At 57.1% G+C, this 22,734-nt stretch overlaps 1 protein-coding gene across 3 annotated transcripts in view; it reads left to right on the forward strand.

The window, feature by feature from the left end:
- The window catches only part of TRAPPC10 (trafficking protein particle complex subunit 10), a 77,356-nt gene that overhangs the window by 39,103 nt on the left and 15,519 nt on the right, over positions 1-22,734 (forward strand). For 2 of the 3 annotated variants that reach the window (XM_059164878.1, XM_059164880.1), the window contains exons 6-16: positions 1,360-1,471; positions 3,800-4,047; positions 11,807-11,953; positions 12,606-12,720; positions 13,488-13,564; positions 14,331-14,422; positions 16,544-16,684; positions 17,003-17,115; positions 19,825-20,339; positions 21,107-21,248; positions 22,270-22,428. In XM_059164878.1, coding sequence (XP_059020861.1) covers positions 1,360-1,471; positions 3,800-4,047; positions 11,807-11,953; positions 12,606-12,720; positions 13,488-13,564; positions 14,331-14,422; positions 16,544-16,684; positions 17,003-17,115; positions 19,825-20,339; positions 21,107-21,248; positions 22,270-22,428 — 1,861 coding nt within the window. Of the gene's footprint in view, positions 1-1,359; positions 1,472-3,799; positions 4,048-6,849; positions 7,061-11,806; positions 11,954-12,605; positions 12,721-13,487; positions 13,565-14,330; positions 14,423-16,543; positions 16,685-17,002; positions 17,116-19,824; positions 20,340-21,106; positions 21,249-22,269; positions 22,429-22,734 lie in introns of those variants that run through there. The other variant, XM_059164881.1, reaches the window with a different exon arrangement.

Raw genomic sequence — 22,734 nt, forward strand, 5'->3', positions numbered from 1 at the left:
GGACCTTGCTGACACTGCAAAGGGTGACAGGAACGTTGCCGTTAGGTTTCCTGGTTCTTGTTCGCCATATTTTGACAGAAGAAAACCCCTGATTTTCGTATTTAAATTCCACCTGTGTGTAAATTACTGAAGAAATAATGCACTTTGAACAAATAAAAGACCCATTTTGATTAGAAATCCTGGTGCTTACCTCTGACTCTGTTGCTCATGTCTTAGTGGTGTCTCGGCGATGTGTGCACGTAAGGGAGTCGCACCCGCCGGCTACTCAGGGTGGGATCGACCCATTACAGACCTTTCGGCCGGCCCAGTCCCTTCACCTTTCAGGCTCATTCAGCGTGGTTCCTAAGAGCTACAGACAAGGACAGGGGAATCCAAGTGAACGCAGCCGTGCGGGGTGGGAATCTGAGAAATGGAGATGCGCGTGTGTGAGGGTTACATGCGCGTGTGTTTCCTTGCTCTGTCCTCCGCCGGGCCAGGAAAGAACCACTTCTCAGTCATGTAAGCACACGTAGTGCCAAGATCTTGGTTTCTAAATTCCATTTTTTTTTTCCTTCCTTCCTATTTGAGAGAGACCACATGAGCAGGGTTGGGGGATGGAGGCAGAGGGAGAGAGAGAGAGAGACAGACCCCCTGCTGAGCAGGGAGCCCGATGCGGGGCTCCATCCCAGGACCCTGGGATCATGACCTGAGCTGAAGGCAGAGGCTTAACCTACTGAGCCCTCCAGGCACCTCTAAACCCCATCCTTAATAATGAGTGCCAGGGATCTTTCTAGAAGTGGTTGATTCCAGGGCTGGGGCGGGGAAAATACAAGATGGACCAGGATTAAAACTTCCCAGAAAATTAAGCAAGATGGAGAATGGAGGTCCATCAGAAGGATGTTGGCACCACCTAAAGGAGGCTCCTAATGGCCAAGCTGGAACAGTTTGTTTAACAAAATAACCACAGAGCTGGATTCTAGCCCGTGGAGCACAGTTCACATCTGCGAGCCCTCGTACTCGACATGGCTGGTTAGATCAGTAGATGGAGAAGGTTCCCCCCCTTGCACACAGATGCACGCTAGTTAGCAAGGGCCGTGCCAGCGACCGAGGGTGCCTGCTCGTGTCCCTGCTGCTCGGGGGCCGAGGACGGTTCCAGGGCTCACGGTGGCCTTTTCCTACCTCCCTTCGGCCTCCCCTTTGGGCATTTGTCGTTGCTAACACCGTGGGGTCACGGAATTGAGGTTTCCTGAGTGGAATGAGTGAAGAGTTACTTTCAGTGCTGCATGCCTTTCCTCTGTTGTCATCTTTAAGAGCAGCACATCGTTTCAAAAAGTTGATTGACATTTTTGGTTTCTAAAAAACTTCTGTTTGGGGGACCAGGAAGAACTTGCCTTCGTATTCGAGATGCTGCAGCAGTTCGAGGATGCCCTGGTACAGTACGACGAGCTGGACGCCCTGTTCTCTCAGTATGTCGTCAACTTCGGCGCTGGGGGTGAGTAGCGCACTGCTGGACGCAGGTCCTCTTCTAGAAGCAAATCCGCTTTTACGTGGTCTGGAAGCTGCCGTGATTTATTTGGCTAAGGATTACATCACTTTCGCTATTTTGTGCAAGGGCTATAGGACACATCCTCACGGCTCAAATAGGAAACGAGGTGAGAACTCAGAACTAGTCGCTTCCACCCGTAGAGGCATTTGAAGCAGGAAGAGCATTGCGAAGAAGGTGTTGTTCAGGTACAAAGAATCTTTTCTACTACGTGTGGCTGGCTAGTTACACGTCCGCCTCTGGGCCTCCTTGCTAGTAAGAGTCGGAGTCTTGTGCCTCCGTTGACAGGCTGTCTTTGGAACACGTGAGGCTCATGGCAGAGTTCTAAATGGCACCGTTGTCGTGGGCGTTCATCTTCCTTTTACAGTTTCACACTCTCAGAAGTACAGATGTAGCACAGGGAAGCCCGACGCAGAGAAAGACTTCATCATAATCGTTCGCAGTGGGTTTTGGGTGCTGCCTGATTTGATGGACGTGGCGTCCTCTCCTGTAGACGTCTGTCTGCAGCTTGCTGTTCGTACCGACAGCCCATCGTGGCGTAGTTCCAACTTAACGGATCAGGGCTTCAGGTGCTTTCACTCGTAGCTGCATCGTGCTTCCCGGTGTGGATTCCTTAGGGTTAATCCGGCCATCCCTTGCTGCTGGACGTTCAGGGGTTTCCATTCTGACCGCCACCACAGTGTGGAAAGAGACGTCTTTGTGGGGTGATCTTTCTGAGAGGGCCCTGCTACGGCCTGTGAAGAAAGGAGTGATCTCAGGGAACCGTGGTTTCTGCTAGAAGACCCGTAGGAGGGTGAGGCACTGGGACAGGCAGCTCGGGCTCCATCTCTGCTTTAGAAGTGACAGAAACGAGGACGAACGGCTCCGACTGGTTTTCTCTCCAGACCAGGTTCCAGGAAGTTCAGATTTGCATCTCTTACTTTGTGTCTTACTTATGTCTACAAATGTAGACATAACCAGGGCAAAGTATTTACTCATTAAACTTGAAAAATGTGGGAAGGGGTGAAATTATATTTTGCATCTCCGTACTGCACGTGTTTAGATGTCTTATATGTTTCTTATGTCATATTTTGCATGATTTCTTTGTTCTCTCGGTTTTAACATCTGGGACAAATTAGAATCCAGAGGTAAGCTGGGCCGGCGTTTGGCAGCTGGATGCTAAGACTGTTTGTTTTTGTGTGTTCCTTTAACGGATGTTTACTGAGAGTCCCGTATGACCCGGTGCTGTTCTGAATGTGGTAGGTAACAGAACCTTGTGTGAAAGGGGACACAGGTGTAGAGAAAACACGCCCGGTAGTTGTGATGAGCGTAGGGCTCAGAAGGCGTTGCGGGTGCAGGGCAGAGCGTGGTGGTAGGTGCCAGGCGATCGTAGCGTGGTCTGGGAGGCTCTCCGAGAAGGTGGCATTGACACAGACGCCTGAGTGAAATGGGAGAGGGAGCCAGGAGAATGCTGGGCAGAGGGGCCTGTTGGCGGAGGTGTTGTGAGGGCTGGGGTGGGCACCCCCGAGTGTGGCCTTGAGCGGCTCCAAGTAGAAGTCCCAGTAAGCTGTTTGCACCGGAGGTGTTCAGTAACACCAATGTGCCAATATCGAGTAGCTTCCCGGTGGCAGTGCAGCACGAGGGGGTGTGACGGCTGTCTTTTGGAGTGAGAGAAGTAGACTAAATTTTTGCTCTATGGCTTGAATGACTAGTTATGGTGGGCTCTTACGCTTCCTTTAAGGCCATGTTTGAGTCTGGGGCTGTAAGTTTGAATCGGGGTGCCTCACTGGACGTTGTTGATGAGCAGGAATGTTCCCTTCTGCTCCCGCTACTACTTCTTCCCGTGCCTGCTGTCCTTTTCTCCAGGAGAGGATTCAGGCCGCTGCAGGGCTGAGACAGAGACAGGTGTGGGGCTTCCGTAGGGAGGAGAAGGTAGGGGCCCGGGCGCACCCGTGAACCGACTGCGCCCGGGCACCCAGGCAGGAGCAGCTGGCACAGTGCGCTCCTGCCCAGGCCTGGCACCTTCTGCCGAGCCCACTGAGCACGGAGCCCGAGGCCTCCCTGCCCTCCTAGCCCAACAGTCTGCAGCTGCCCACCTGGTCACGATCCGCTGGGCATGGTACGGCGCCGCGCCTTGCGGCCCAGGTCACGTAGCCTTGCGCCCATCACCAGTTGCCGCGGGCTGGGTGGGAGTGCCCGTGGGAACTACCCCGCAGGAGCTCTCACAGCCCCGAGCGGGAATGGCGGGAAGGTGAGGTCATCTGTAGCCCGCGCCTTTCATGCCCTGTGCTTGTCTAGACGGCGCCAACTGGCTGACTTTTTTCTGCGAGCCGGTGAGGAGCTGGAACGGGCTGATCCTCCGGAAGCCCATCGACATGGAGAAGCGCGAGCTGATCCAGAGGCAGGAGGCCACGTTGCTGGACCTGCGCAGCTACCTGTTCTCTCGCCAGTGCACCCTGCTGCTCTTCCTGCAGAGGCCGTGGGAGGTGGCCCAGCGCGCCCTGGAGCTGCTGCACAGCTGCGTGCAGGAGCTCAAGCTCTTGGAGGTGAGTCTCCCCCGCTTGCCTGCCTCTCCCCTGTTCAGAGGCACACTTGGGACTCGAGGCTGGGCGCTGAGCTGCTCGCACTGCAGGAAGGAGCTCTTCTCTGAGTCCCGTTGATCGTAGAGTTACTCTCTCCGCTGATTAATCACGCGAGTGTCATTTCTGCTCTCAGCGTGGGGGAGTCCAGACTGGCCCAGGGCTGGACTCATAGATCAGGTTCTTCGTGGAAGTTTTGGGGAGAACTTGGGTTTATCCTCCAGGAAGATGCTCCCCTGCCGCACATGCAGCCTGAGGTCCTGGAGGCAGACCTTCACCTGCTTTGGAGCTGCCTTTTGGCTTTGCATGTGGACACATGGGTAACAGCTGGGCACGTGGGCATTATTAGCACGGAGGTTCGGGAGGGTTCCCGACGGGCGCGTGTATGAATGAAACCCGCAAGTGAGGCCGGACACTGTGACAGTGGCGGAGCGGGGTCTTTAGTAATCGGTCCCTGCCAGGGCTCCTGCGCTCATGGAGTCATGCGATCTAGCGAAGTACGGGAATGTCCATGATGGTCTGCTCTGGGCGGGGGTGGGGGTCTCCCGTTAATTGTTCACTGACCTCTCTGCCAGAGGTCTCAGGGTTCACAGACACCCCCACCTCACCCCACCCCGTTCCCAGGTTTGGAGCGAGGGGAGCGGTCTGAGTCCATTTTTCCAAAGGGGGTGGCAGGCCTGGAAGCGGTGCGGTGACTCACCCAGCCCCGTGACCGGTCTCGGGGTCGGGCTGCACCCTGGACGGGCTCATGTTCTCTCTGCCGTGCTGCTGCCGGCGCGCCCGAGGGGTGCGGGTTAGAAGGTCCGAGCACAGCCATACCGTGTTTGCCGAACCCGGGTGGAGCCATCTTCCCTGACTGGGTAACCTCCGTGCTCTGTGCCCTAGAGTGCTGAGGGACAGGCTCAGCGCTGAGTTCGGTAGAAATGTCGTTTTACGCAAACAAAGAGAAATTACTTCAGTTAATTTCCAAAGGAGAAATGCCTAGCCTAGCTGAGCCGCAAACTTACGAGTGTAGGAATTTGTGTCCAACTATTTGTCTGGCCAGGATACCTGACGAAGCAGACGAGGGAAGGATTCTGCACCTCGGAAGGATGCTCTGTGGCTCTGTCACTGCGTAGACCTGGACAGTCTGCTTCGGTCACTCCCATCCGGCCGTGCAGAGCCGGGGCCCGCGAGGGCAGGGCTGCCCGTGTCCATGGGCCTAGACATTTGCCTGGCATTTTGTCATCTTGGCATGTGGGGCAGAAGTAGGGTGTCCGGCGGGGGGTCCCAGGTGGGTCACCGGCAGCACCTTCAGACTAGGGTGGCCCCGGGCGGGTCCATTCGGAGGCACTGTCCTGCAGCCCGGGGTTCGGGTGGTGGTGCAGGGCCTGCCCCTTCGTGCTGGGCCACGCCGGTCACAGCGCGTTAGACTCAGAGTTAGACTTCGTCTGAAATTCTTCCTCTTGCCCCAGGAAGTTCCTGGTCCCAGTGTAGCCACCAGCTTGCGGACAGGAGAGGAAGCCTTGCCCGGGTGACCGGTGTCGCCGTGTGGGACCCCGGAACCAGCCGGGCCCCTGCCACCACCTCCTGCCGCTCTGCCAAGCGTTCTGGAAGCTGGGGGGAGGGGCCTAGGGTGGCTGTGGATGCGTTTCCTACAGCTCCCCGGACCTGTGAGGCCTCTGGGGACCTAGGGGAGGAGTGGGGAGGCCTTCTCTGATGCCTTCTCACAGGCGTCTTCGTCCTCTTGGGGATCCCTTGTCACTCTGGCATGTCCAGATGGGGCAGGCAGGCTGCGTGGGGGCACACGTGGTGTTCCACTCATTCGTGGCCGAGCAGCACACACCGCGGACTCTCCTGCCCGCCTTGGCTTCTCTCCTGAGCTGCCTGCCGCCTCTGGCCACATAGGAGTGCGTGGACATGGGTCATTGCTGCCCCGTCGGCTGGCTGGGGAAAGCCCAGGTCGGCGTGTCAGCGTGATGCAGCCCCATGTCCAGGCTGACGGCCTCCGTGCAGACGCCCCCTGGGGCCTTGCCCGCCCTTTGCGTTGTGGGATGAACTTCACGCCTGGGGCAGTAGTCTCTCCCCGGGTGCTGTGCTTTGCCGAGGGCAGTGGTCACTGTCCCCTGGACCATTCCCTGAGAGGGGGCTGCTGCCCACGGAGTCACGTGGATGGTACCGTGCACCTTTCCAGTTTACTGTGTCCGCCCGAGATGTGTTGAGCAGAGCTGAGTTCAGGTGAGGACACACGACCTGGTGTTTGCTCTCTCTGGCTCCATCCTGATGACCAGCTTCTTGTTCCCTGGTCTCCTTGTGCTGCCTGCAGCGAGGGGGGTGCCCTGTGAGTGTGCCGCCCTCGGCGTCCCTGCCATGTGAGTGCCGTGGACAGCAGCTGGGTCCCGGCCAGGCGCCAGGCCTGGTGAGTTTCCCGGGGCACGAGCTGCCGCCCGTCCCACGGCTGAGCCTGCACAGTCCTTGCCGAACGCTTGCTCTTGCGTGTGGTCGGCACCGATGTCAGCGCTGTTCCCTTGCGGCCCTTTGCTGGGAGCTGCTTCCTGGCCCCTCTGCTGTCCCAATAGTGGGATTCATCTGGTCGTCAGGGGTCCTTGTAGGGACAGGTTTTAGGAAGACAGTCCAGCACGGAGGGTGGGCTCTGGAGACAGACAGTCTGCGCTGAGACCCCTCCCCACCCCCCGCCCCCCCGCCAGGGCCTGTGACTCGTTCACTTGCCCCTTCGAGCCCCGCTTTCCATCCATGAGACGGAGGCAGACTGTGGCTGCCGTGTGGGTGCGGAGTGTGTCCGGGGAGCCGATGCGCACGCTGCCTCTCACACGTCCCCCTCGTGCCAGCCAGGTCCTCACGCTCACGTGGCCTTCCCTGTGGACGGCTTCTCGACTCTCTGCGAGGATGGGGAGTCCGGGCGCTCGCGTGTCAGCGTCGTCGTCAGACTGCAGGATGGCGTGGGACTTCGGGCACAGAATCATTCCCTCCGCGCTCTCAGGTTCTTTTGGGGGGGGCGCTGTTTTATCTTCAGGTGGCACTTAGTTACCTGGAAAAGCGTATTCTTAGAGTTTCTTTTAAATTTGGGGGGAAATATTCAAAATTCAGAAGACTCCACGCTGATTACGTTTTTTACACATTTAGCTTTACTCGAAAAAACGGACGCATTTTGTGGGGACGGGGCAGCTTTTTGGTGGCTGGTTTTCACAATTATATCGGAGTTGTGGCGCTGTGGCTTCTGACACTGGCCTGAGGGGGCTTGGTGTGGTGCCATCATGGGCGGGGGAGAGCTGTGTGGCCGGGGGGGGGTGGGGGCTCCGGCAGCTCGCAGTGGGGCCAGGTGTACTTCTGGTCAGGTTCAGCTTCCTCGGTTGACCCTTCAAGCCCAAAGCCTTTTGTGCACTTCTAAATGTGACGTTTCTTTAGCAGAAAAGGCTGGGTGCGCTTGCTCTTGTGGCTTGTAAAACGCTCTGGTAACCTGGTTGACTCGTCCATTGGTTTCAAGTCTCTTCTTTGAGAGGAGGCCACATGGTGGTGGGGGCCACGGGAGCATGCGCCACCTCTAGTGGGACCCGGAGTCCCGGCCAGGTATGCCAGGGAAGAGCCTCAGGCCAGCGGCCCCGATTCTGGAAACCTGCTGCGTGCCGCCGTTAGGGATCGGGCCTGACACCCACGGAGCATCGCAGCTGTGTGAGCTCAGATAAGCTTATAGTATTTCTTTTTTCTACAACGTTAAAAAAAAAAAAAAAAAAAAGCCCTCCCTTTACTGAACATTGAGTATGTTGTCTGTGAATGTGGAAGGTAGAATGCTGCTTCTCCCTGCGGGAGGTGCGCGGTGGCTGGGGCCTGGCGGTCTGCAGAGGGCGTGCGTTCGTCCCGTCAGTCCCGTTTGCAGCATCTGGGTTCCTCCCGCTCGAGTGCGGGTTCTCCCCCGTCCGTTGGCACGTGCTGTGTTCATACACGTGGAGTTGCTCAAGGACACGAGTTTTTAAAGCTTTTGGTATACACGTTGTCGTATTGCCTTCCAGAAAGATCGTCCCATTTTTCATTTACACCAGAAGCCTGTTTTCCTGTATCTTTGGTCAGAAAAGAAGTAATAATGTACATGTAGTTTAATCTTTACCAAATTGTAAGTGAGAATGTAAGGAAGATATTTTCTAGAAGGCCATTCTTTATTTGTTACGATGATTTTCCAAATGATATTTTAAAACATGTGTCTCTGTCGTTACTGGTTTGTCTCTTGTCGGCTCTGGTTCCCGGACAGGGTAGGCCAAGAAGGAGCAGGGTCCGAGAAGAGCCACCTGCTCCAGAGACTGGCCAGAGCCAGGCACAAGAGGCCATCATGGTCAGTCTGAGCAGGGGCTGCATGTGGTAGAAGCTTCCAGATTTACCTGGATGAGACAGGAAAGGGGTGCCTTCCTGGCTGGCCACTCGGATCTGTGTTCTGAGGCTCAGGCAGCAGAGGACAGAAGCCGAGGCATCGCTGAGGAGTGTGACTCAGGGTCCCTGAGTGCTTGCTATGTTCCAGAAGCTCTGCGGGGGTTGTCGCGTGACCCGGAGCCGCGAGGACCTGATGTGGAACAGCAGCAGGGATGGACAGGAGGACAGGTCAGTGCCGGAGCTGTTGCTGAGGAAGAACCGCTGAGGGTCGGTGGCTCTGGGGACAGAAGAAGGACTGGCAAGTGTCGTTCAGGGGCCGGTCGGCGGCCTGCAGGGCGCTGGGGTAAACGTGTCCCGGGGGCGTGGCCTGCGGACGGGGAAGAAGCAGGTCGCTCCTGACCCGGGAAAGCCGCAGTCCAGTGCACTGAGCCAGCTGTGGATACTGGGGGTCAGGGCAGTGTCGCCAGGGCGTCCAAGAAGAATGTTTGGCTACAGGAGCATCGGGGACGCAGAGGTCCTCTCCCAGCGCGGGAGGTTCAGCTCGGCTCAGCGGTCATTTTCGTGGCACCTTCTCTGTGCTGGGAAAGGCTTCCAGAGGTGGCCTTGGAGGGGCGGGGTTCCAGTCTTCCGTTCGTCAGCTCTTCCCAGGGCACCCGGGTTGTGCCTAGCAAGTTTTCATTCCCGGCACTTGTTTCCAGCAGGGAGCGAGAGACACCAACCCCCGTCCCGGGGGGCTCACATTTACTGCGGTGAGCAGGCCGCGTGAGAACGCGCCAGGTAGCCGTGGTTTGTGGTGGCCAATGCGAGAGCGTGATGAGGGCAGAGGCATTTCCGCGAAGGCACTGAGAGGGCGCTCAGCTGGCCCTCGGGGTGAGGCCGGGCTCGCCGGCCAGGCTGCAGAGCTGTCCGAGCCTGGGATATGAGGCGACCCGGAAGTGTCTGTGTGGTGCCCTGGGGCCTGGGCTGTTCCATGGTCTGGAAGGAGTCGTCGTTGGGTTGGAGGTCGGGGTGCCATGAAACGTGTGGGACCTGGTGGGGCAGAGGGCGGGCGGAGGTGGGAGCAGCGCCAGGGGCCGAGGTCCTCATCCACCCAGGAGGACCCTGTTGAGAACTGGGGCAGTTGGGGAACATTTTAACTGAGTGGATTCGAGAACAGTCTACTCAGCGAGTCTTCTGGATGTCTGTCTATATGTAAAAGTCAACCTCGATCTCCTACCAGACACAATTCCAGAAGGGGTTTTGAACCAAACATGAAAGATAAGATAAAGAAGCTTGTAGAAGAGGATATGGGAGACTGTCTCTGTGACCGGGAAGTTAGCAGATGTTTCTGACACAGGACTAAAAGGCACTGACATAAAGGAAGCGAGAGACCGGCTAGACTGTGCTGGCATCAGACCTTGTCTTCGTGGGCAGTTGGTCCGTGGCGGTTGTGTGTTCTCGGCCCCTCGCACAGCTGCTGCCGCCCACTGCGGCCGCTTTCCCCGCACCGTTTGCCGGGGCTCACCAAGGTGGCACCTGCGTTTTGCAGAAAGGGAAGTGTCTAGTCTTCCCCAGAGGAGGGCCTCCTGTCATGCCGTGGGCCTCTGCGGAGCCTGCGCGTGTCGGGATGTGCCCTCTGCACCTGCTCTCCGGACCTGCTCTCCGGTTCTCTGCTGCTACCCGTTCTCCCTGCTCTGGGACAGCGACCCATACGTGCTCGGATCCCAGAAACCTGCCAGGCTGCACCGGGCCCCTCCGTGTCCGCTGCCCCACGGCCCCTCCCCGTGCTCCCCTGCAGTCCTTCTCAATGCTCCCCCCTGTGGCCCCTCTCAGTGCCCCCCTCGGCCCCTCTCCGCGGCTGCTCCCTGCTCTGGCTGCGGGTCTTCCCTTTCTGTCTGTGGGATCATCTGAGTCTGAAGCCCCGTGTGTAGCCTCGGTGCGTTTCCTATACTCTCGCCGGCCCAGGAGACGCTTCTGTGGAACAGGCACCTGCGAGGAGTGTCTTGTGAGGTGACAACCCCCAGAATGGGCGGTGCCCGGAAGCCAAGAGGGCCCGCCCTGCTGGGACTGGGGAGGGAGGGACGCGCCCTGTCCTCGTCTCTGGGCTGCGTCCTGCCGCGCAGCTCCTCTCTGCGCCCCTGGCATGTGGCCCACTGTCTGGGCCGGAGGGGCTTCTGATGGTGTGAATGGTTTCTAGGCCCATTTTTCTTCTGGAAGGATCTAAGTCGTCTTTCTCATTTTGCAGAGCCGGGGCATTTTGGCTTTTGGGGAATGTAGACACTCCGGTTCCTTCCATTTGGTTGTGGGTCCTTGTGTTTGTGTGCTCAGTGCTCAGGGTGTGTCAGAGGAGTCTTTCGTCAGCACTGGGCAGCGTCCCTTGTCAGGTGACCCGATTCTGGAGTCCTAACTGGGGTACTGGTTGTAAGATCCCTTGTGGGATTCGTGCTGCCAGGAAAGCAGTCAGGCCTGCCAACGTGAAGTGTCGTGATGCCGTCGACAGGGAGACACGTTCCTGTTTCAGAGGTGCTTTACTGGGGGGAAAAGTGCATCTTCGAATCAGACGTGGACAGTAGGCGCTTTCTGTATTTGCGATAACAGTGTTTCCCTTGCTAGTTTTGTACTGGGAGGGCTCGGGTCCATACTGTGGCGGGAAGGGTAGCGTCCCGGACCTGGGGCTTCGGTCCGTACGGAGGCAGTGGCGGGGAGGGTAGCGTGATGGATTTCGGGGTCCGCCACCCCCTGTGCAGCAGCCCCGCCCTGTGTGACCGTTCTCTTCTGTATCGGTGTCCCTCGCTGTGGTCTCCTGGGTTATTTTCAGGCAGATGTGAGCCTTCGTGTTTATTTTTTGAGGGTAATGGTTCAGAGTCTGTGTCTGACCAAAGGAAACCGTTTTTTAGACATAATCACACCTGAAAACTGAACGGATTAGATAATGGGTGTCACCTGATAGCAGTCTCGGGCTCAGGGCTCACGGGTTGATGTGGTCCTCCCTAAAGGGGCCCAGTGCCGTCCCAAGATGCCAGCTTCTGCCCTTCCTGAAGTGTACCCTTCAGACCTAGAGTCAGAGGTGATGGTCAGCCCTTTGTGCAGCCGCCTTTTCTCAATAAGCTTTTCAGAACATCCTACTGAAAGTCACGTCCCTCCCAAGGCTCTCATTATCATTGGGAACATAAAACCCAAAACCGTGATTGAACGTGGATTACCCCTTTTCTCTCCGGAGGCGAACCGACGCGGTCACGGCCATGTGCTCTGTTCGTTCGTGTAGCCGCACAGACGGCCGAGCTGGGCCGGGTCGGTGTTGGGAGGGGCTCACCGGGGTGCGGGCCGGGGTGCAGAGCGGGGGTGTCTCCCTCCGGCTCTGTCTTCACGCCCGTGCTGGACCTTCCAGGTGTCCGTCCCGCCCGGCGCTCTGGACTGCTGGGTGTTCCTCAGCTGCCTGGAGGTGCTGCAGAGGATCGAAGGCTGCTGTGACCGGGCGCAGATCGACTCGAACGTCGCCCACACGGTGGGCCTGTGGAGCTACGCCACCGAAAAGGTGACCGCGTGGACGCAGGCGTGCATGTTGTCTGGGCTGTGCCCTTGGGCGGGTGGCCGGAGGACGCTGTCTGGAGGAGTGTGGGTCGCTGAGTCGTCACACGGGCAGTGCCAGTCACCTCTGGGTGGTCTCGTAGTCGGGAGGCCCAGGATGGCTCCCGGCCAGTGTCACTCTTCTTCAGCGGACACCCAGCGCTTGCCCCGTTTGTGCCGAAGACGTTCTGCGCCAGGAATTGGGGCGGGAGCTGGGGGGGGGGATCAGAGAAGGGGGACTTGGGAAGCGTCATGTAGAAATGAAAGTGGCTTCTGCCTGAGTGACAGACAGTTACCCGGTGTGTGCAGCAGATGCCCTGCCGTGTCAGGTCGTGGGGTGCAGACTGGGCAGGGGGCCTCAAAAGCCTGGGACTGAGCAGGCAGGTGAGCTGCGTAAGCCGAGACCAGCAGCCCCCGGACACTCGGCATTGCCGCGCGGGCCGCGTGAGGGTGAAATGGTCCCCGTGAGATGTGTTTTTGTGTGCAGGTGAGAATTACTTGGATCGGAAGGCTAGGTTTCTTCTAGAATTTAGTTGGATTTTTACTTTTATGTTCAGATTCAAAAACTCTCTGCTGACTGCTGTTACCAGTTACTTGAAATTGTGGGTTTATCTCCACAGCTAAAGTCCTTGGGCTACCTGTGTGGCCTTGTGTCAGAGGAAGGCCCTAACTCAGAGGACCTCAACAGGATTGTTGATCTTTTGGCAGGTTTGGGAGCTGAGCGACCCGAAACAGGTACGTTCTGATGTGTGTCTGTGCAGTGGGAGAGGCGAGGAATTGGAGTGTCCATTGCATCGGGCTCGTTTAATTCAAGTTCTGACCATGAACTCGCCCCCTGCCTTGGGAAGTTACACTCCTTGTTAGCTGACCACATGAATGTGTAAGATGTTATTTACCTTTTACTAACGTAAGAAATGTTAGACATAGTTTAAGAAATTGGAAGGGTTTTAAAACTGCTGCTGGGTTTGTCACAGGCTTCCACAAGCCCATCATGGCTTTTCGTGGCCTGTGTGCCGTCAAGGCACACCCATGTCCCTCTGAATCCCAGGGGATCTAGTTCTGGAGCAGCGTGGTCAGACAAATCCTTTTACCCCATAAGCGACTCATAGGTCAGAGAGCCCTGTGGAAGGAGCCTTGCCGATTCTCACAGGTGTAAACCAAGTGGCAGGAGTGAGACGGAGGTGAGCCTCGCTGCGGCCCCGAGCACGGGGGGACGTGTGACGCTCACATTGCCGGGCTCCAGCCTGAGACACATGTGATTGTTGCAGAAGTGATGGAATTAGGAACTCTAGTCTCCCTCGAGAATGAAATCCTACACACAGGGTTGAGAGTCTGTCGTGGCTGTCCTCCTCGGACAAGCACAGATGTAGTGGCGTGGGTCCATGTGCGTAGCTGTTGGTGACTTCCCAGGCAGTAGCGAACCCCCGGGCTGTGGCATTAGAGGGTGAATGTGAACTCGTGACCTCACACAGAGGCTGAATAGACTCTTCTTTTTGTTCAAGCCAACACAGCTCAGAGTCCTTACAAGAAACTCAAAGAAGCGTTGTCATCGGTAGAAGCTTTTGAAAAGCAGTACTTAGTAAGTATTATGGACGGTGCCTGTCTACCCGGCACAAAGCAGCCTCTCGAAGACTCCGCTGTGACGTGGCCTTGGGCTAGGGAACGGGATGGTATTGGGGACCACCTCCTACTGGCCTTTATGTTTCTCTGAGGTGCCCAAGGGACCCGCAGGTGACACCGGGATACTTGTTGTTCGAGAAACGTTCGTTAGTATCCTGGTGCCATAAGTAGGCCTAAGAGCATCTTTGGATATTTATAATTTTATTCAAAGTGGCATTGCTCATTCAGTAGAATAGAAATTATAAGGAATGATAATGGGTTTCTGTGTACCAAAAAAATGCTTTAGACTCAAACCGAGGTGTTGTGCTTGATTTTTAAAAGATTTCAATTCGGAGAGCCCGTGGGAAGCACAGTGGGGCAGGAGCTGGGTGGGCCGGCCACACTCCTGACACACGGGGAGCCTGGGAGCCGTTGACAGAGCATTTTTGTCCCTGTTACCCAAAACGTGAGAAGAATCGTAAAAATGTTGCCCACGTTCGGAAAGCACCTTGAGACGTTTAAATACTCTCGCCCGCCGAATTTGTGTTTCAGTTCTTTCGACACTTCGTGATTTATGTGCACGCGAACGACTTTGTATAAATCACATGTTCCGTAAAAACACGAATGCAGATGCGAGGTGAACAGTAATGTTGAGAACAAGGTCTTCTGCTTCGGCATCGGTGGGTCAGTGTCAGATCTGGCCGGTGGTGAAGTTCGGGCTGACGCGGGCGTCTCCTTTCCCGCAGGACCTGTCCCACGCCACCATCGAGATGCACACGAGCGTCGGGAGGACCCGCTCCGCCAGGCTCGTCGGGAAGGACCTGGCCGAGTTTTACATGTAAGTGACCATGCACGCTGCTTGGAGTTTCAGACATGTCCGTGTGCAGTACGAGAGGGTCTGTCGTGTGGGGTTACTATGAAGGTTCATCGATGTGTAGAATGAAAAATGGGGGACCTGTCAGCCCGTCGGCGTCAGCTTTGTTTCTCCATTTCTCCTGAAAACCAGATGGAGAGATTGTCAGCTTGTACCCTTAATATCTGTCACTGATCTTTGTGTTTCTTTTATTTAATTAAACTAATGTAACGTACTTTTTTTAAAAAGATACTATATACTTATTTGACGGAGATCACAGGCAGAGAGAGGAGAAAGCAGGCTCCCCGATGAGCAGAGAGCCCGATGCGGGGCTCGATTCCAGGACCCTGAGATCATGACCTGAGCCGAAGGCAGAGGCTTAACCCACTGAGCCACCCAGGCGCCCCCACTGTAACGAACTTCTATATGCAGGTGGTGTTAAAACATACATGATAGCTAGTATTGTAGTTTTATTTAATGAGAGGATTGGGAGGAAATGGGAGCTTTCATCCAGTGGCAGAGATTGGGATGCGGATTCTGAAATAGTCTCTCCTCTAGCATTTTCTCTGGCTCGTGTCACTTGCCTCATGGGCAGATGGAAAGCCTGGAGGTCAGCGGTTACAGTCCCTGCGTGTGTTCTGTGCGCACGAGTGGGTGCTCTGGGCCGAGGGGGCGATGGTGTGCACATGCTGCGAACGTCCCCTGGCTCGCCCCAGCTTTGGGGCTGGGGGCTGGAGAGAAGACTCAGAACTTAGTGTTTTTCTCACGGGTTTGATAAAGTCAGCCTATCGAAGGGAAGAAAGCCTGGCTGGCGGTGTGATTGCCATTCAGAACCCTGGAAAGGAACAGAAATTCGAAGGGAAAAGATAAGTTTAAGTCATCTCAAGTGTGTGCTTGAGATGCTATCTTGACATCTGTAATTAAAGTAATTTTATTAGTGGAGACCAGAAGACAACTTTAACTAATACAAGCAGCTGCAGAGGGATTCGGGAGCATCTGAGTGAACTTGCTGGTTTCCAGACGTGGTTGGGGCAGCTGGCCAGTCACACGCCCGGGGATGGGCAGTCAGGGCTCAGACTGGCGCGGCGGAGTGTCCATGTGGGGAAGCGGAGGTGTGTTCAGTCCGTGGGGCAGAGGGCCGCGTCCGCTGCTGCTGGGAGCTGAACCCGCGTGGACGCCCGTGCGTTCTGAGCCCCGCCGGGAGCCCCGGGGGATGGCACTGGTGTGGTCATCGGAGCCTTGGTCCTGGTTCCAGCTTGACCCGCCGGGGGGCTGAGGGACGGCCTGTAGGGCCCCTGCTCTGGAACGTGAGAGTCTTCGGCCACAGACAGTAACAAGAAGAATCGAAGCTTCTGACCCCTTTGAAACGCGGGCGCATAGAACTCTCGTCTCTCTGAGAGTAGCGCGGAGCACAGAGGGGTGTCCCCACAGGGACCCCGGAAGGGGCGAGCACTGGCTCCGTGTCAGCCTCTGTCCACGTGCTCAGTGGAGGCCCCGCGGGGAGCACGGGTCCCACGCGTCCCTGAGGCTTCGGCCGGCTGTCCTCAGTTGTGCTTTAAACTTGGTTTTGTTCTGGACGGCTTGAAGGTCAAAATCGGGACTGCAAGGTCCTCTCTTGGGTGCCGGGTGTGGCTCTTTAAACTCTTCGTGGTTTTCTGGAACGCTCTGAAGGCCGCTCAGGGCTGCTGGCCTGGGTTTCCGAGTCGTTCCCAGCTGCACTCGCAGTCGGGCCGTCGTCCGGACTGCGCTGTGCAGCACCGGGTGCGGACTTCAGGCTCCCCTGGCTGACGGGCTCTGTCCCTGTGCACAGGCCCCACCTCGCTCTGCCCTTGGCGTTCTTGTGGTTCAGCTCGAAATACTGAGCCGTGGCCTTTACTTCCTCCTGCTGAGATTCCCCGTGGAAGCTCTGCGGCGAGTGTAGGATGTCGGGCGCGCCGTGCGGGCCAAGCACGAGCCCGGCTGTCGGTCCGCTTGCTGACCCCTCCCCTGGGAGCGTCAGGGACGGACCGGGATGGCGCGGTGGCGTGGCGTGCGCATGTAGAAGGTGGCGGGCCGGTGGTGGTGACCATGAACCGTGACGAAAGCTTCTGTTTGTCAATTTGCAAGGAGGAAGAAGTCTCCACAGAAGGCGGAAATCTATCTTCAAGGAGCACTGAAAAATTACCTGGCCGAGGGCTGGGCTCTCCCGATCACGCACACAAGGAAGCAGCTCGCCGAATGTCAGAAGCATCTCGGACAGACTGAGAAGTATCCTTTAAGTGTGGCGTTGCCGTGTGGTGGGAGATGTGCTGTCTGTCTGTCTGTCCTAGGCAGCGGCGCCCACAGGAAGTGTTCAGTAAGCACCTCAGAGGGGGAAAGCCTGCCTTGCGCCGATGTCCCGTGTCATGTGGAAGTGAGGTGCCTCGTCCACATGTCCGGCCTCTTTCTGAGTTCCTTATAACTGAGACAGAAGGGAGAGTCCCCACCGGGCTGCCCCTGGAGGCCCTGGGGACCGTGAAGCCGCAGGCGCCCGGCGCCACTCAGGGTGGGGTCCTTTTGCCAGACCCCTTGACTCCCCCCCACCAGCTACCTTCAGACCAGTAGCCTTTTGGCCAGTGACCACCACCTGACGGAGGAGGAGCGGAAATACTTCTGCCAGGAGATACTCAGCTTTGCCAGCCGCCAGACAGACAGCACAGGTCAGACTTGCTCTTTGGAGGGCTGCTAAGAACCTTTTTTTTTTTTAATTTTTGTTTGTTTGTTTATGTTGAAATCTAGTTCTCGTGCGGTGTTCTGTTAGTTTCAGGCACACGGTGAGTCCAGACCTCTCCACGGGGCTCAGTGCTCACTGCCACCCTCCCCCCATGACGGGTGCACTCGTCCCCTCCCCCCCCACCGCCCCTCTGGCAGCCACCGCTTTGTTCTGTACTTAGGAATCTGTTGTTTTGTTTGTTCCTTTGTTTTGTTTCTTAAATTCCACGTAGGAGTGAGAGCCCATGGGATCTATCCCTTGTCCTTCTGAGAGAGACTCTGCTTTACCAGCTGACTGCCCAGGTCCGAGTGAGGTTTAAACTTCTTGTTGTGAAATTCCTGATGCTCTGGGAAGCTGGAAGGGCTGACCCGGTGCGTGCTGCTGGCTCACCGGCTCGACTGCGCCGCACCGTGCTGCGCCGCACCAAACCTGCGTCTGCTGTCTTGCTACTGGGCTTTCCGTGACCCACACCACATATCACACGCCACCCTGGGGCCGTCTTGTATGGCCTTCTGACGCCAGGGGCGCCCCCAGACCCCAGAGAACAGGGTTCTCGCTTGAGCTGCTAGTGGCCTATCTTCTAGTCTCCCTCAGCGACTCAAAAAATGTGTCTGTGAACTACGTTTGCTGGAGGCCAGTCTGGGACCCCGTGCCGCCTCCGAGTGTTACAGCTCGGTTCTCTTGCGACTTAGAACACTTCTTCCCGTCTCTGTTTCATTCTCTCACATACCGGCTTTATTGAGTAGGATTCTCCCATTTGCAGTGTATAGTTCAGTGGCTTTTAGTGTATTCACATACGTATATGTAGCCGTCACTCTATAGTCAATTCTAGAACATTCTTATCCCTGCCAAAAGAAGCCCCATACTTATTTCTTACCAGCCTTCTTCCTGCCGCCGCCCCCGCCAGCCCCTGGCACCTTCCATCTGTCTCGTGTAGGTGGAACCCATACCGTAGTGGTCCTTTGTGACCTGCTCTGTCACCGAGCATCCTGGTGTCGAGATTCACCGTATTGAGGCCTGGGTCAGTGCTTCTTTCGTCTTTGTGGCTAAGCATCGGTCCATTGTGTGGACGGACCCCTTGCTGCTTATCCATTCAGCTGTGTGATGTCTGGGTTGTCAGATGCTGACTTTGTAAGAGCCATCGGGCCAGTTAGCTCATAGACCTTCCCACCTTCTGGAATTGGTTGACCGTCTCCTCATAGGAGCATCCCCCTGGGGAAGGTAGATCTGAGTGGCCCAGGTTTGGGCTAACGATTTGGCAGGTTTATTTCGTAGATGGTGCTGTGTGGGGAGCTCAGTTTATGTGACATTCAGCTCCTCGTGTTCCGTTTGTCCCGAAGAGTGCCTGTTCAAAGTCGTTCCTGCCTCGGTCCCCTCGGGCTGCTGTCGCAGGGTGCCACGGACTGGGTGCTTGAACAACAGCGTGACTGCTCCCGGCTCCGGAGGCTGGACGTCCAAGGTCAAGGTGCCGGCATAGTCGGTTTCTGACACTGCGTCCCCTCCTGACTTGCCCTGACGTGGCTGTAAGACAGACAGAGACAGACATGGGCTGAGTGTGGGCTGGGGAAACCGGGAGGAGATGGAGAGGGGGTGCTCTGCTATCTCCTCGGATAAAGACACAAACTCCTCCTGCCCAGGCGTCTCCCAGAGGAGCGGCTGTGCGCACTGGCACTCTGGGGGCTGAGGCACTCACTTCCCCAGCACGGCCCCTGGCAGTCGCTGACTCCCTGCCATCCAGGGCTTCCAAAGACATGGCCTTAGGTAGCAGGGGTCACTGACCATGGGGGTGTTGCGCCCTCACGCCTAGCTGTCTGCGTGGTCTTCTTAGGAGCAGATGGCACTGGCTGGTCTTTTTAGATTCTTAAATGTGCCCCAGTGGTTGTCGGTAGAGCCGTGGGCCGTGTCTGCTTTATGTGAGGTGTGTGTGAGCCTGGGCACACGTGCTTCTCCTGCCGCGTCCCTCAAGGTGTCCGTACGAATAAGATGCTCTGTGACGTTCGCGTCCACACTGGTCTCTGCGAGTCCTGTCTTTAGTAGATTCGTGCTCAAAAATGCCGACCAGTCTGGCAGCCTTGTGGATCTCAGCAAGCTGGGTGCTTACAGAAGGGAGGCCAGAGAGGGCTGCGAGGCTTGGGGTCCAGGAGGCAGGGCTCCCCACTTCATTGGCTGACTTCTCATAGGCTCTTGCGCACCTGGCTTGATTTCCGGATACGGGGGGGGGGGGGGGGGGGAACGTAGACACCCGTACTTGGTAATTTCTTTATGTAGCTGGGAAGCGGGTGGAATTCTCTGAAGCGGCTCCACGGATCGGACTGTGGACAAGTGTGGGTTTGGAATTCAGGTCTTAACGGACTGGTTTTCTCTTAGATTTGCCAGAACAGAGCATAGCTGAATCTCTTCAGACATTGGGATTTCTGGGGGCCTCTTTAAGATCGAGGTTATGTTCTACCTTTGACCGGGTAGTGCGTTCTGGTGTGTGAAGATGCTGTGGGGTTGAGGTTTGCGTCTGTCTCTTTGGACTAGCTCGGCCCGTTGGCCTGTCGTGTTGGGCGTGCTCCATGCTCCCAGCAGGTCTCCAGGCAGACCAAGGCCCTGCCGGCTGGAGGCGGTCTAGAGCGAGCCATGGTAAGTAACTTGTGGTGATGTGCGTTTGCAGGTCAGAAGATCGTACTCCCTCTGCATTGTTTCGCACACCTGCGAGATCTGCATTTTACCCCATCCAACGCCGTGGTCCACGTGGGCGGCGTTCTCTCCGTGGACATAACCTTGTGCAGCCAGATGCCCATCCCCGTCCGCGTGGAGCAGATCGCCATCAACGTCCACTTCAGCATCGAGAAGAACAACTACCGGAAGACGGCCGAGTGGCTCACCAAGCACAAGATGGCCAATGGGGTCATTACCTTTCCAGTGGAGACCTCACCCCTCCCCGCCGCCCAGAACAACTTGCCAGCACTGGAGCTGTACGAGATGTTCGAGAGGAGTCCCTCTGACAACTCCTTGAACACGACAGGGATCATATGCAAAAATGTCCACATGCTGCTGAGAAGGCAGGAGAGCAGCACCTCTCTGGAGACACCCTCAGGCGTGGCTCTGGAGGACGGGGCCCACGTGCTCAAATGTAGTGACGTGACCCTGGAGCCGGGGCCCAACAGGATAACGTTCAGGACGCAGGTACGCGGGGGCGCGGGCGACTTTGAAGATGCTCAGGAAGGGTCTCGAGCTCACCAGAGCTGTTGGCGCTGGGCCTTACCTTGGCTTTTGCGTATATCCTCAAGTCAAAATACGCTGAGATTTTACAAAATCCTTGACGCTTAACGCGGTGTTACGACAGCTCATAGATTTTGAAAGAAGTTCTTAACATGGGTAATTATTTTTGCTCTCACTGGACTTAGACTTTTTTTCTTCCGTACTAAAATATACCGTCATTTGTTGAAATGACCCTGTAGAGGAGGTGGCCCAGTTCTGTGTTTCACTCGGCTTTCCTTTCGTGGGCCACATGGATGTCGGAACAGCGGCTCGGGGCCCGCTCTGATACCCGCCTCCCCTCAGCACCCCCTGTGAGTCCCGCTGACCGAGGAGGGCTCGGCTGCGGTCACGGGCGCGGTGGCGGAGGCTCGGTGCAGGGCTCAGAGCCTGTGCTGAAGGTCCTGTGAGACGCTTTGCAGAAAACAGTACCAGAGGTGACGTGTATGAAATTGAAAACACGTTCTTGGAAGCAGAAAGGCAGGTTTAAGCATCCGTTACTGAGAAGACCCCCGCGAGAGACTCGGAGGGCGCTGGGGGACAGCCCATGCGCTGAGGTGGGGGCCCAGCGCCGCAGGGTAGGCGGGAGAGGGGGAGAGCAGCGGGCGTTGCCCAGAGATGGGGGCGCAGCCTCCCCTGGGAAGCCCGTCACAAGGGCGGGGGCTGACCGTCGCAACATGCGATTTTGACCCTAGGCCAAGGAGCCTGGGACATACACGCTGCGGCAGCTGTGCGCCTCGGTGGGCCCGGTGTGGTTCGTGCTGCCGCACCTCTACCCGCTGGTGCAGTACGACGTGTACTCGCAGGAGCCGCAGCTGCACGTGGAGCCGCTGGCCGGTGAGTGCGCCGCGGGGCCCGGCCGGGTGTGCGCCCCCCGCACGGGCCAGCCCCGTCCAGAGCCGCTGTCCTCGGGTCAAGTCCGAAAATTGGGAGGAGTTGGTGTAAGCAGATTAGTGAACCCCACGCGGCACTTGACGTGTCAGACACTAGTGAGTGAGTCTCTCGGTCTCTCGGGCCGAGTGGGATGTATTTATTTGGCTCGTTTCTTCCATTTGAGAAGAAATTCAAGGAAAGCACTTTATTTCTAGTTCATCTCTCCATGGTCCATACTGTTCTGATTGTAGAAGTCTCCTATGGCTACTGGGAAAGGCCCTCAGATGCCAGACAGCCTTTCGGACGGTTCCGTCGGGACCGCTCGTGAGAGGAGCCGGGCACCGCTGCTCGAGGGCCTGGGACGCCCCGAGCCAGACTGGGGACTGGCCGTGTGCGGTCCCTCACTCCGTTCCCGCTTGTGCTTCCCCGTCCCTCACCTGTCTGCCCCTCCCCCTGGGTTCCCATCTCTCGCCTCCTTGCTTCTGCTTGTCCTGGTGCGGGACTCTGGGCAGCTCAGCCCATCTCCGCCCCTCGTTCCTGTCTGGGGGAAGGCAGTAGCCACCCCATCCGCCCGGTGGTTTCTGAACCAAAGGTCCGGAAGGCCTCACCTGACAAGGCTGGAAGCAGTTCGGAATAGCACGGACAGGACATGGGATTCCGTTAGTCTGTTCTTCCGTGTTCTTTGTCTGCTTCTCCCTCCCTGACGTATCGGCGGGTGAATTCAGAGACATGCCTGCCCCCGGGAACCCCAACGCTCTCTTCGGTGCCGACAAGACTCGGGGCCTCTCGTTCCCAGCAGGCGCCCCCGCAACTCCGCGTCCGTGTGACTGAGATGAAAAGCAAGCCTGGTGGGGGAACTGGGAGTGAACTGTGGACTGTTTACAGGGGACAGGTCTGCTGTGACAAGCAGCAGAGCGCCCTTGTGACCTCACCCGAGGCCGCTGCCGACTGATGGTGGTGCTGACTGCTGTCTTCTTCCCTTCAGATAGCCTTTTGGCTGGTATTCCTCAGAAGGTCAAGTTCACTGTCACTACGGGCCATTATACGGTAAAAAACGGCGACAGCCTCCAGCTGAGCAACGCAGAAGCCATGCTCATCCTGTGTCACGCGGAGAACAGAGCCGTGATCTACTCCAACACAAGAGGTGAGGCGGCTGTCGCCCCGGCGAAGGCAGACTCGCGCCATTGTCGCGCACCCTGAGGGTGTGAGGCGGCCGTGCTCTCTGGCGGTGCCTGAGGACCGCCTCTCCCTGCGGCTCTTTCATGGCCATGTCCTGCCTGTCGCTGGGCTGGGAGCCTGACCCTGGGCGGGCCATCGTATCTGGGACGAAGAGCTGGTGGAGGCCTGGCGGCCAGGCAGGGCTGACCTTACTGAGGGCTCATAATGCAGCGTCACGGACTGGCCCCTGCTCCAGGACGGTGCCTTGCCACCTGCTACCTCCCCAATCCCC

Source organism: Mustela lutreola, chromosome 2 (assembly GCF_030435805.1).
Source record: "Mustela lutreola isolate mMusLut2 chromosome 2, mMusLut2.pri, whole genome shotgun sequence".
In the NCBI taxonomy this organism is placed as follows: domain Eukaryota; kingdom Metazoa; phylum Chordata; class Mammalia; order Carnivora; family Mustelidae; genus Mustela; species Mustela lutreola.